The sequence below is a fragment of the Phodopus roborovskii genome, unplaced genomic scaffold (genome assembly GCF_943737965.1).
Source record: "Phodopus roborovskii unplaced genomic scaffold, PHOROB, whole genome shotgun sequence".
Classification (NCBI taxonomy): domain Eukaryota; kingdom Metazoa; phylum Chordata; class Mammalia; order Rodentia; family Cricetidae; genus Phodopus; species Phodopus roborovskii.
Genome location: NW_026126636.1, coordinates 7,586,415 through 7,598,652, shown reverse-complemented (window position 1 = coordinate 7,598,652; position 12,238 = coordinate 7,586,415). Strand labels below are relative to the sequence as shown.

Genomic DNA, 12,238 nt, shown 5'->3' with positions numbered 1-12,238 from the left:
CCAAATGATGAGAAGGACCAAGATGAAATGCAGTGGTTTGGATGAGGTGTTCCCCACAGGCTTGGCCATCTGATATTTGCTTCCTCCGTTGGTAGTACTGCTGGACAAAGCTTGGGAGGTGCGGGCCCTGCTGGGATAAGTGTGTCACTGGGGTGGGCTTTGGGAGTACCAAGACTGGCACCAGTCCCAGTGTGATCGCTAATTCTCACTTCCAGTTCAAGATGCGAGCGTTCTGTTTCTGCTCCAGACGCCAGGACTACTGCTTGTTGCCATGCTTCTGTGCCAAGGCCGTCACGGTGGCTTTTATCCCAGCAACAGAAGAGTAACTGATAAGGATGGAGACTGGAGAGGAAAAGGAAAGGGATACAGACGCTCTGAAGCAGAGAAGTTGAGTGTAGAGTCACGCAAGAGACTTACTTTGCACTGAGCCCTATTTTGGACACTCGAGGTACAGAAGTGGATGGCACCAGCCTGGCACAATGGATCGTATTTGTGATCCCAGCCCTTGACGGGCTAAGATGGGAGGATGGAGAATTCATGGCCAGGGTAGTTAAGAGCCCTTGCTTTTATAGAGGGCTCAGGCTCGATTCCCAGCATTAACTTGGCGGCTCACAGCCATCTGTAACTATAGTTCCACAGGGTACGATGCCCTCTTCTGACCTTCCCAGGCACCAGGCACACATGCAAGCAAATCACACACATAAAATAAGTATCTGAAAGAAGAATAAAAAAGATAAAACTGGAGACACAGAGAGAGGGGGAGAGACATGTTGTGGGTGGGGCGATGAAGGAGAAGGAGAAAGAAGATGAAGACAGAAACAGAGGCCGCCAGAGAGAGATAAGCAGGTACAGACAGCAGAGGAACACGGAAATCGGAGGGAGACTGAGAAACGAACTAAAGACAGAGATGCTGAGTCTCTCCCAGAAACAATCAGCCCCAGCCTCTTACAGGGCCCCTACCTTACCCCCCAGGTCTGGGCTCCCTGCCAGGCAGGAAAACTGGATCCAACCGGCAAGGGAGGGGCAGGAAGGTGGACCACATTCCCGAACAGTCTGTCCTCAAGAACTGACAACGGCCCCACCCAGGGGCTACTGGAGGCCTGAGTGTGTCCCTCCAGCCTGTGACCCTAGCACAAGGAGGATAATAAGGGGACTCATCTGCTATCTTGGCCTGGTCTCAGATAGGACCCTCCCGTGGAGCTGGAGACTAGGTGACACAGTAAGAGACTTGGGACCTTGGCAGGGCATGTAAGGCGGAGCCTGGGGACAGAGGTGGCCCAAGTCCTGGGGCAAGGTGTAAGCCGAGCTGCATGTGAGAAGGCACCCAGAAGCTACAAGGCTGGTGGCACCAGGAGCCTAGGGAACAGCAGTAAGCATCAGGGGACAAGTACAGGGACAGTATACAGGCGTCTGGGAACAATGCAAAGAGCCAGGCATAGTGGGGCACACCTTTAATGCCAGCACTTACGAGGCTGAGGCAGGAGGGTCATGGATTTGAAACGTCTGGACTATATGATGAGGGGGAAGTGGGAAGGAGAGTGGCAAGGTGGTTAAGACCATTGGCTGCTCTTCACCCAACCAACCGTGGGTGTTCGATTCCCAACACCCGCTTAGCAGCTCACAATCATTTGTGACTCCATCCAGTTCCAGGGGATCTGATGCCCTCCTCTGGCCTCCCTGAACAGCGGGAACACATATGGTACATAGACATATAGGTAGTCAAAACCCCCATACACATAAAATAGAGAGATGTGTGTGTGTGACAGAGAATATATATATATATATATATATATATATATAGTGTGTGTGTGTGTGTGTGCGTGCGTGTGTGTGTGTGTGTGTGTGTGTGAGAGAGAGAGAGAGAGAGAGAGAGAAGCAATAGAAGTGCCAGGTGTGAGTTTCTAGGGCCTCTGGGCCCAGAGCACAGGCGTGACAGGCCAGTAATCAGGAGCGCATTCAGGAAGCAGGAGATACACCTGTCTGTCATTCCAAGCCTTGTATGGTTCAGAACACAGAGGCCTACAGGTACTGGGGTCTCAGGAGGATGCAGCACCTGGCTAAGTATCTACATGAACAGCCTGCCCTGGAGCACACACACACACACACACACACACACACACACACACACACACACGGGGGGGGGGGTAGTTATTGCACCTGGAGAACAGATGTGAGGAGAGCTAGAAGTATTCCTGGGTGCAGGGTGGAGATGTGAGTTTAGGCATCAGGGAACAGAGAAGCCCCAGACACTCACCCCTCCCACACCGGTCTCCGCCCGCTTCTTCCCCCCTCCCCCCTTAAAATTCTCTGCAAATCAAACAGCTGCCAAGGGCTCCAGGCATCGAGAATCTCAGACACGATGGCCACCTGCGTGGCAGCGCTGCTGCTGCCAATTCTAACGCTGATGCTTGTTTGGGGAGGTTGGGTGGTGGGCTGAGCTCAGCTGCAGAGTTTTACCCCCTGGGCTCGAGCCGCTGCCCTTGCTGGGGAACTTGCTACAGGTGCAGTCTGGACGCCTGGACCGTGTGCTCCTGGAGGTAGCTCCTGCGGTGGGTTGGGAGAGCAGAGCTCTGGATTTGGGAAGGAGCTACTGTGCCAAAAGAGGGGGTAGGAATCCTGGTTCACCGAAAGGCAACAGCTGAGGATAGGGAGCCTGGACCCGTGTCTGGAGGGAGGAGGGTGGGGCCGGACCCGTGTCTGGAGGGAGGAGGGTGGGGCCGGACCCTTGTGTCTGAGGGAGGAGAGCTGTGGCTGGATCCCTTAGTCCGAGAGCAGAGGACTAGGGTCTAGACCCCTGTGTCTGAGAACTGGGGCCTAGACTTCTGGGTCTAAAAAGAGAGTAGGGGTTTAGAATTCCTGAACCAGTGAAATGAGGGACCGAGACGGAAACTTGGGTCTGAGGAAGATGAGGACTCTGAGGTCTGCACGGAGATCAGAAGCCTGGGCTGAGTCCCATAGCTCTCCAGCAGTGCTCACTGCGTGGCTGGGCCTGTGCCCAGCAGTGGTGCTGTGTGGCTACAAGGCACTACCGGATGCATTAGTGCGGCAGGCGGATGCATTCTCCGGCTGTGGGGCCATGCTGTCTTGGAACGCTTCACCCACAGAAACGGTGAGGCCCAGGGTGAAGGAAGGGAATGCAGGGCAATCCGGGCAAGATGGGCAGGCCCCAGTAGAGACCGCCGCTAATGAGGGCGAACCTTTAGGCTGAGGTTCAATCTCCGTTCACAACACAGCCAACAGGAGCCTAAGTACCTAAGCCCTAGCGAGCAAGCGCTGGTCAGGAATCAGACCCGCAAAGGCAGGTCACTGCACATGGGCTGGGAAACCAGCAAGGCAATTTAGAAGTCCTGAGAGTGGCGAGCGACTGGGCCCTGTGCGGCCAACTTGAATTTTGGTTCCCACTGTAGGCATAGTGTTTCTAATGGTTGCACTTGGGGTGCTGTGGGAGCATGGTGTGGGTACGAGGACCATCGAAGATCACATCCTGGAGAAGGCAGCATGTGTCCTGGATGAATTTTAAGCCACCATGGGTGCGGCCTGGCAGAGAAAGACTAAGTACCTGGTTGGGGGGTGGGGTAGGAAGTGACTGATGGATCATCAAAATGCTCTGGGTGCAATGCAGATCCCAAGAAGCTGGGTGGAGGGCCACAGCTTCTGTATGAGAGTATCAAAGCTCTTATTCAGAGGTTTGAAAGTAAGGGTTCGCCTCCACAGGTCTTTCTATCCTTAGGGGACCACACTTATTACCCACAGCTGATCTCACCCCCAGGAGGTCCATTTAACTCCCGGCAGCTATTGGAAAATACTGTAATCAATGTCATTTTCTTCTGTGGTCTTCAGAAGTGCCATAACTATGGGCACCTGGAGTCCCTGAGGCTCCTGGGCCTCTTCAGTGACAATTTCCGCATCATGAATTCCCAATGGGGTGAGGTGAGAGGATGGGCTCCAGTTTTTGCCCTTTAGGAACAGCCTGTGTCAAACCCCAGGGGCATAAGTACCCTACCTGCAGTGGCTTATTAAGATGAAGTCTCAAGACTGTGGATTGAATGATAGAGTTCTATAACCCACAAAATCCTCATTTAATCTCCCCATTGGGAAATCCAAGGCCTTATTAAGACTATTTCAGCAGGGGGTGGTGGCACATGCCTTTGATCCCAGCACTGGGAATCACTAACAAAAAACAGAATAGAGTGGGTCTTGGTAAGATGCTCACACTAAGTCTGTGTGACCGCCCCCCAAGGGCACATTCCCCTGCTTGTGTCTGCACACCGGGATCCCATGCAACTCAAGGACCCCCATTTCACTCCCACCAATTTCCTGGATGCCCAGGCCCAGTTCCAGAACGATGCCTTCATGCCTTTTGCCCCAGGTCTGGGCCAGGTGGAAGGGAACCCAAGTGGCTAACGATGGGGCACTGGCAGGAGTTGCTAGCTCATCCCTCACCTGCACCCATGTCCACGGGGAAGTGGGTGTGCCTGGGTGCTGGCCTGGCCCGCTCTGACAGACATCTTCCCAGTATTCACTGCCATCCTGCAGAATTCTGCCTGCTCCCTGTGGGAAGTCCCGACGACAACCTTACTCCACAGTGCACTGGTCTGGCCAACGTGCCACCAGCCTTCCGGCTCCACCTGGTGGCCCGCTGAGGTTGGGCTCCAATACCCAGATCTCCTTAGCTGCCCTAACTGTATGTGTCAATCTCTTTACTGAGAGGAACACACGTGTCTGCAGCTCTGAGGTAAACTTTTATTTCTTGGCTGGCAGGACCTCCATACCCATGCTCCTCATGGCACCTTACTCTGCCCAAGCAGTGGCAGCCCAGTCCATAAAGTGCCTAGCCAAAGGGGTTGGGGAGTCACTTCACATCCAGGCTGGAGGGGTGGGACCTTTGCCAGCAAGAGGCCATGACTCACCTCAACCCCAAATCCTGCCTCCTCTCAGCTCAACAAGCAATGGACCAGACATGGCAGGACAGCAGCCACTGCCTAGGTCACAACCCAGCCCCGATCGTCGGGCAGCAGAGGCCTCTCCTTGTTGGTCCTCGGTGACGCTTATACCCTCCACAGCACGCAGTACGGAGGCAAGCCAGAAGCAGCAGCAGCGCAGGGAAAGGCGGGCACTGAGGCTAGTGAGCTGCAGCTGGGCCCGGGCTCCCCTGAAGGCAGGGAGCTGCTGATCCACACAACTCTGGGCTGGCCATTAGGTGGGTGTAGTCGGCTGTGATACAGGAACCTGGACACCTTTCTGTCCCGACGCTGAGGATGAAAGGAAGACGAGACCCTGAATCACTAGGAAGGGGCAGAGAAACCAAAAGAACGTTGGGGAGGAGGAGAAAACTGAGGGGGGAAGGGGAGAACTGAGGGGGGATGGGGAGAAAACTGAGGGGGATGGGGAGAAAACTGAGGGGGGGGGGAGGAGAAAACTGAGGGGGAGGGGGAGAAAACTGAGGGGGGAGGGGGAGAAAACTGAGGGGGGATGGGGGAGAAAACTGAGGGGGGATGGGGGAGAAAACTGAGGGGGGAGGAGAAAACTGAGGGGGAGGAGAAAACTGAGGGGGGAGGGAGGAGAAAACTGAGGGGGGATGGGGGAGAAAACTGAGGGGGGATGGGGGAGAAAACTGAGGGGGGATGGGGGAGAAAACTGAGGGGGGATGGGGAGAAAACTGAGGGGGGAGGAGGAGAAAACTGAGGGGGGATGGGGAGAAAACTGAGGGGGGATGGGGAGAAAACTGAGGGGGGATGGGGGAAAAAACTGAGGGGGGAGGAGGAGAAAACTGAGGGGGGATGGGGAGAAAACTGAGGGGGGATGGGGAGAAAACTGAGGGGGGGATGGGGAGAAAACTGAGGGGGGAGGAGAAAACTGAGGGGGGAGGAGAAAACTGAGGGGGGAGGAGGAGAAAAACTGAGGGGGGATGGGGAGAAAACTGAGGGGGAGGAGGAGAAAACTGAGGGGGGATGGGGAGAAAACTGAGGGGGAGGAGGAGAAAACTGAGGGGGGATGGGGAGAAAACTGAGGGGGAGGAGAAAACTGAGGGGGGAGGAGGAGAAAACTGAGGGGGAGGAGGGAGAAAACTGAGGGGGGATAGGGAGAAAACTGAGGGGGGAGGAGGAGAAAACTGAGGGGGAGGGGGAGAAAACTGAGGGGGGATGGGGAGAAAACTGAGGGGGGATGGGGAGAAAACTGAGGGGGGGATGGGGAGAAAACTGAGGGGGAGGAGGAGAAAACTGAGGGGGGATGGGGAGAAAACTGAGGGGGGATGGGGGAAAAACTGAGGGGGAGGAGGAGAAAACTGAGGGGGGATGGGGAGAAAACTGAGGGGGAGGAGGAGGAGAAAACTGAGGGGGGATGGGGAAAAACTGAGGGGGGAGGAGAAAACTGAGGGGGGATGGGGGAGAAAACTGAGGGGGGAGGAGAAAACTGAGGGGGGGATGGGGGGAGAAAACTGAGGGGGAGGAGAAAACTGAGGGGGGGAGGGGGAGAAAACTGAGGGGGGAGGAGGGAGAAAACTGAGGGGGGAGGAGAAAACTGAGGGCGGGATGGGGAGAAAACTGAGGGCGGGATGGGGAGAAAACTGAGGGGGAGGGAGAAAACTGAGGGGGGGGGGAGAAAACTGAGGGGGGAGGGGGAAAAAACTGAGGGGGGTGGGGAAGAAAACTGAGGGGGGGAGGAGGAGAAAACTGAGGGGGGGATGGGGAGAAAACTGAGGGGGGAGGAGGAGAAAACTGAGGGGGGATGGGGGAGAAAACTGAGGGGGGAGGAGGGGAGAAAACTGAGGGCGGGATGGGGAGAAAACTGAGGGGGGATGGGGGAGAAAACTGAGAGGGGAGGAGAAAACTGGAGGGGAGAAAACTGAGGGGGGAGGGAGAAAACTGAGGGGGAGGAGAAAACTGAGGGGGGATGGGGAGAAAACTGAGGGGGGAGGAGAAAACTGAGGGGGGGATGGGGGAGAAAACTGAGGGGGGAGGAGGAGAAAACTGAGGGGGGGATGGGGAGAAAACTGAGGGGGAGGAGAAAACTGAGGGGGGAGGAGAAAACTGAGGGGGGATGGGGAGAAAACTGAGGGGGGATGGGGAGAAAACTGAGGGGGGAGGAGAAAACTGAGGGGGGGATGGGGAGAAAACTGAGGGGGGAGGAGGAGAAAACTGAGGGGGGATGGGGAGAAAACTGAGGGGGGAGGAGAAAATTGAGGGGGGGATGGGGAGAAAACTGAGGGGGAGGGGGACAAAACTGAGGGGGGGTGGGGAGAAAACTGAGGGGGGAGGGGGAGAAAACTGAGGGGGGAGGGGGAGAAAGCTGAGGGGGGCCTCTTTTGGGCAGGAGGCGCCAGGAAAGCAGGCAAGTGAGAGGGCCATGGATAGGGCTGCCGGCAGTGCTTGCCTAGTGTGCCAAAGGCCCTGGCACCACTCAGCGCCAGAAGAAAGGGTAAGGACTGAGGCCTGCAGCGCACAGGGTCTAGGAAGGATAAAGAACGCAAACGGGTACCTAGCTGATACTTGTCTCTGGCTGCTGCCCGCTCCTTGGCATCAAAATACCAGACAGTGATGGCGTACCTAGGAAACCAGGCAGTTAGAGTCTGTTTTCTGCATTTCTAGTTGCCACGTGCGGTGACACCTCCACCCTTTTAGGCCACTTGATTCTGGATCCCACTTGGGTCCTCTCAGCATCTTGTCAATCCCCTACCACTCTGACGGTTGGGGGAAATCTAGGAAATCTCTGGCACAGGGGAAGCAGCTGGGCACATTCCTAAAGTACAGGTCATACCTGGTGGCATAGGCTGGTTTCACCTCATGTGGGTTCCGTCGGTCAGACCAGAAAATGAGCAACCGGTCAAAGAGTGGCTCGATGTTGGCTACCACTGGCCGACCCTCAGGGAAGATCTGCAGCAGGCCACCATGCACCTGGGGGGCAGGCCAGATAAGGCTACTGGTGAAGCCTGTAGCCTCTGCCTTACACTGCACCCACACGCCCACCAGGGGGAGCACTAGCTCGCATTACTCCCTGCCACCACTCAGGCGCTTAAGATGAATGGCAGCCCAGAGTCTACATTACCATGGAGATGGGCAGGAAGCTACTAAAGACAGGAAGTGTGTGTGTGTGTGTGGGGGGGGGTTACAAGTCTAGGTGGGGCTAAGGACAGCACCATTCCCGGAAAGTAGGGAGGGCCCACAGTCAGCTGAAGAGGAGCCTGTAGATCTCACTGCCCTGTGAGCTGAGGAGTGGAGGACAGGGTCCCAGCTGGAAGATAAGCATAGCATCCCAACCCCCAAACCCTACCTTGACATCCCAGTTCTGATTCAGGTAATAGATACAGGTGATGCAGCGCCCATCTCCATGAGGGTTGTCAACATGCCTCACGTACCCAAGCCCATTGCCTGGGTAACACGCCACCATGGCCTGGTGGAAATGGAGGAAAGGGGTTTACTGAGACCACAGGGACCCCTTGAGGAAGCAGGCTTCAACACTCCTGCCCCTGGTCTGTCCTGGACCACTTTAGGCTATGTGAGCTACAGCGCAGGAGACTTTTCCTGAATCCAGCCACACTCCATTCTCTCCGGCCTCAACAATCCACGCTCCCACCTCCATCCCCAGCCCAGAAGCAGAGGGACTCAATGTGTAAACCATGGCTTATAGTTTCTGAAGAAATCCTAACCCTAGCCAGGTGTAGAGGAGCATGGTGCACACCTGTGATTCTAGCACTTAGCAGGTAGAAGGAGAAACACAGGTTTGAGGTCAGCTTCAACTACTCAGTGAGAGCACAGAATCTCCCAGTGAGTTCTGAGAAATGGAGGCTCCATGGGGAATTCTAACGTGAGGTCATGCTGACAACTGCTACACTCGACTAGATACTCCAACTACATAATCCGTCCCATACACACCTGACAAGAACCTGACCTAGAGTTCCAGCTCCAAGCACCCTGCACACTGCTGGCAGACCGGTGCCAGAGCAGCCCTCACGCTCCCGCTGTAAACGGGCTGACAAACCTTCCGTCCCCAACAGTAACTACTCTTGAGACACGGTGTTGCCAGCATCTCAGAGGCAGGCCTCTGTCAGGCTTGGTTTCTGTGGACGAAGATCTGGCCAAAGTTCCAGATTCCCCTGCATCTCAACCAGGCAGCCAGGGCCCTATCAGGACAAGGTCCAGCCGCCTGTGCAGACCCAATCCACAGGGCCAAGTGCCTGCAGTGAGTGGGCTGTGGCCCTGGGGAAGTAAATTAGGTAACACCGCTTCACCTCACAGGCTGCTGTGAGAAGGGGACCGATCATGAGTTATCACAAAGACACACTGCCTGTTGCCACAGGATAGAGAACTGGAGCACAAGCTGAAATGCCGGCCCTCTACCCAAACCCACTGGGAGAGTGCATACTAAGCACAAGCCCTTTGGTTTTTGCCCACCCAGCAACCATCTGACTTGAGCCTGCCATCCAGGTACCCCTGGTTCTTGGATGGACAGCCTGACAAACACCCACAAACACCAGCCAAGTGTGCGCCTTTCCTGAAAAGGTCTATGGCTTCTGGCAGATCATCTGACAAGTCTTGGCTCCAAAAATGTCAACAACTACCATTCTGCAAGAAGACAAGGGAACGGAGAGGAAAAACATAAAGGCAGAGTGTCAAGGAAAGGGACCAGAGGAAAGCAGGTAGGACGTGACCAATGGGGAAGGATGTGGACAAGGGCTCTACCTGGGCCAGCACACTGTCACACGGTGTCACCTCCAGGAAGTTGCTCTTGACGCAGATGCCAAGAGTAGGCTCACAGGGCAGAATGTCGCCCAGGCCAGGTGCTCAACTAGACAAGCAGCACGCCATCTTCAGCCTAGGCTACCTCAGCATTGCCACCCTTCCCTTCCCCTCCCGGCCTGCCATCTTCGCACCAGCAGACAAGAACACACGACCTTAACCACCCTCGGCCTAAGGTAGGTTAAGACAGCAAAGCAAGCAGCTCCTGTCTCTCAAGGGCAAGGGCCGCTCCACTCCGGGCTGAACTACTTTTAAGGTACAAAAATCAGAGCCCAGTGGGCGGATGTAACTGTAGGCCCCCTACAGGGTGGAGCTGCCTACACAATTCCACAGAACCCCAGAAACCTGTCTCCAAACCCACATGCCGGAGCACTAGGCACTCACCAAAACAGTGCCTTACCTTGGTGCGCCCATTGATGACGTAGTTGCCCAGCCGCCCTGCACAGTGGCGGATTACTGTGTCCACATGAGCCATGAGGGCACCAATGCTCCTGCAGCCCGGCTCGTGGCCTTCCACCCAGGCAATCTGGTCCCCACGAATGCTGCGCGGTGGGATGGCCCGCTGGCTCACTAGCTGCCCATCGCGCAGGCGCCCGCCCCACTTCAGGGCCTCCACCTCAGCCAGCACGCGGCCACCCAGTGTGGCCCCCAAGAAGTTGTCCTTGACGCAGATACCATAGTACCGCATGCAAGGCACAATGTAGTCCAGGGCCAGGCGCTCAGGGGCAGAGGGCTGGGCGCCCTCCCTCAGCCTAGCACCTGCCTCGCCGCTGCCAGTGCCGCTGCCGCAGCCCACGTCACTTTCCCCCTGGGCTCCCTGGTTCTCTGGCCGGGCCCACGGTCGCTTGCTGGGTAAAGGGGCGTCCCCACCATCCTTGGCCCACTTGCGCTTGGGGGCCTCAGGCCGGGCACCCTGGGCCGCCAGTCGCTGGCACTCCTTGGTGACCAGCGCGGCAGCACCTTCACTCTGCAGTGGCCACAGTTCGCCACCATCCTGCCCACCAAAGCCCTCCCGAAGGGGGCTGGCAGTGGTAGCGGTGGCTGTGGTTCTGGGAGTCCCACTGCCAGCCGAGGCCTCACCAGATGCTCCTGGGTGGCGGTAGGAGGGTAGCAGAGGGCAGGGCAGGTAACTCTCCACCCCCATTCTGGCTCGGCTAGGCTCCAAGGACTCTGACACAGACCCTGGCAACTGAGGGAGAGACTGATTCAGGGCCTGCGGCTGGCACGGGCTGTCCATGGTAGCAATGTCTTCATCCCCCGGGCATGGAGGGCACGGCCCGGGCCCATGGTGCCACCCTCCTCCGCCTTTTCCTCCTCCTCCACTTGATGCAGCCCGGGGCCGCTGGGCCTGGTGTGGGGCAGGGTGAGGCAGGGCAGGCAGCAGGGGCTCCTCTCGTGCCCCGGGGGTGCTCGCTGGTCCCCAAGTCCACAGTTGTCCCTAGGAGCTTGAGACGGGACTGGTGGGGGTGGCTAGAAGAGAGAAAAACAAGGACTTAAGAGGAGTTAGAGACAAGCAGGTGGGAAGGGGTGGAGGTGTACCAGCCGTAAGCAGATGACACATCCACGGCAAACACGTAACACACACTGAGGCAAGATGGGGCGCAGAACCTGGGAATCTGAGAGCGAGCGGCTGGCAGACAGAGGACCACAGGGAAAGTGCAGAGGAAAAGCTCTGCAAGCAAGGCCCAGGGGGAGGAAGGCAGTAACACCAAAGAGATCTGAGCAAGAAAAGCGACAGTGAGAAGCGGGAGACGGGTACCTGCCTGAGGGTCCCATAGAGACTCGGAGAGACGAGAATGACACACAAAACGGGACCGAGGAGTGGAGGGTAGAGTCGGGGCTGTGGGGAGCCAGCGGGCACTGCCGCCGCGCACCATCTGCGGGAACCAGATCGCCCGAGTGGGAGGCCGGGGCCAGGGCAGGCGGGGGGACCGGGAGTCCGGGGACAAAGAGCAGGGAGGAAAACAAGACGGCGGGGGGCGGGAGGGCCGCTGGGGTCGACCTGTGCCCTACGGGAGGAAGCCTAGGGGGCCCACACACACCCAGACGGAAGGGAGGTCCGGCCGGACAGACGGACGGACGGGAGGAGGCCGGGCGGAGGGTCGGACCCGACGGCGCCCTCCCTCCCAGCCCTCCGCCGCGGCCCCGCCCCGGCCCCGCCCCTCGGCGCTGGCCGCGCGCCCCCGCCGCCCCCGATGCCCCGCCCCGCCGCGCCGGGTGCGCGCTCCCCTCCCCACCCCCACCCGCCCGGCGCGGGGTCGCCGCCCCGCGCCCGCCCGCCCGCCCTCGGGCCCTTCCTCCTCCCCGGGCCCTTCCCTTCGCACGACCCTCCTCACCGAGCTTTTTCCTCCGGCCCCGGCGCCGCCGTCTGTGCCAGCCGCCCTGCGCCTCACCGCGCGCCATGCCCCGCCCCCCGCCGCCGCCCCGCCCCCGCCCGGCCGGCACGTGACCGCGGCCCGGCCGAGGGGGCTGCGCATGCGCGAGCAGGACGTGGCCAGGCG

At 58.0% G+C, this 12,238-nt stretch overlaps 1 protein-coding gene and 1 pseudogene across 2 annotated transcripts; one reads left to right on the top strand and one right to left on the bottom strand.

Moving 5' to 3' along the window:
* The first annotated feature begins 1,419 nt into the window (after positions 1-1,419).
* On the top strand, positions 1,420-4,643 carry LOC127238924 (cytochrome P450 2G1-like; annotated as a pseudogene).
* An 80-nt stretch (positions 4,644-4,723) lies between these two features.
* On the bottom strand, positions 4,724-12,158 carry Egln2 (egl-9 family hypoxia inducible factor 2). Of its 2 annotated transcripts, XM_051206969.1 has the most exons (6): positions 12,074-12,158; positions 10,138-11,207; positions 8,272-8,391; positions 7,759-7,895; positions 7,480-7,547; positions 4,724-5,252 (listed from the first exon to the last, which is right to left on the bottom strand). In XM_051206969.1, exons 2-6 carry the CDS (start codon positions 10,972-10,974, stop codon positions 5,197-5,199), a joined length of 1,218 nt encoding a protein of 405 aa, XP_051062926.1. In that variant the 5' UTR covers positions 10,975-11,207; positions 12,074-12,158; the 3' UTR covers positions 4,724-5,196. The 2 variants fall into 2 exon arrangements, with proteins under 2 accessions (XP_051062926.1, XP_051062927.1); XM_051206970.1 differs by lacking the exons at positions 8,272-8,391; positions 12,074-12,158.
* Positions 12,159-12,238: the final 80 nt, after the last annotated feature.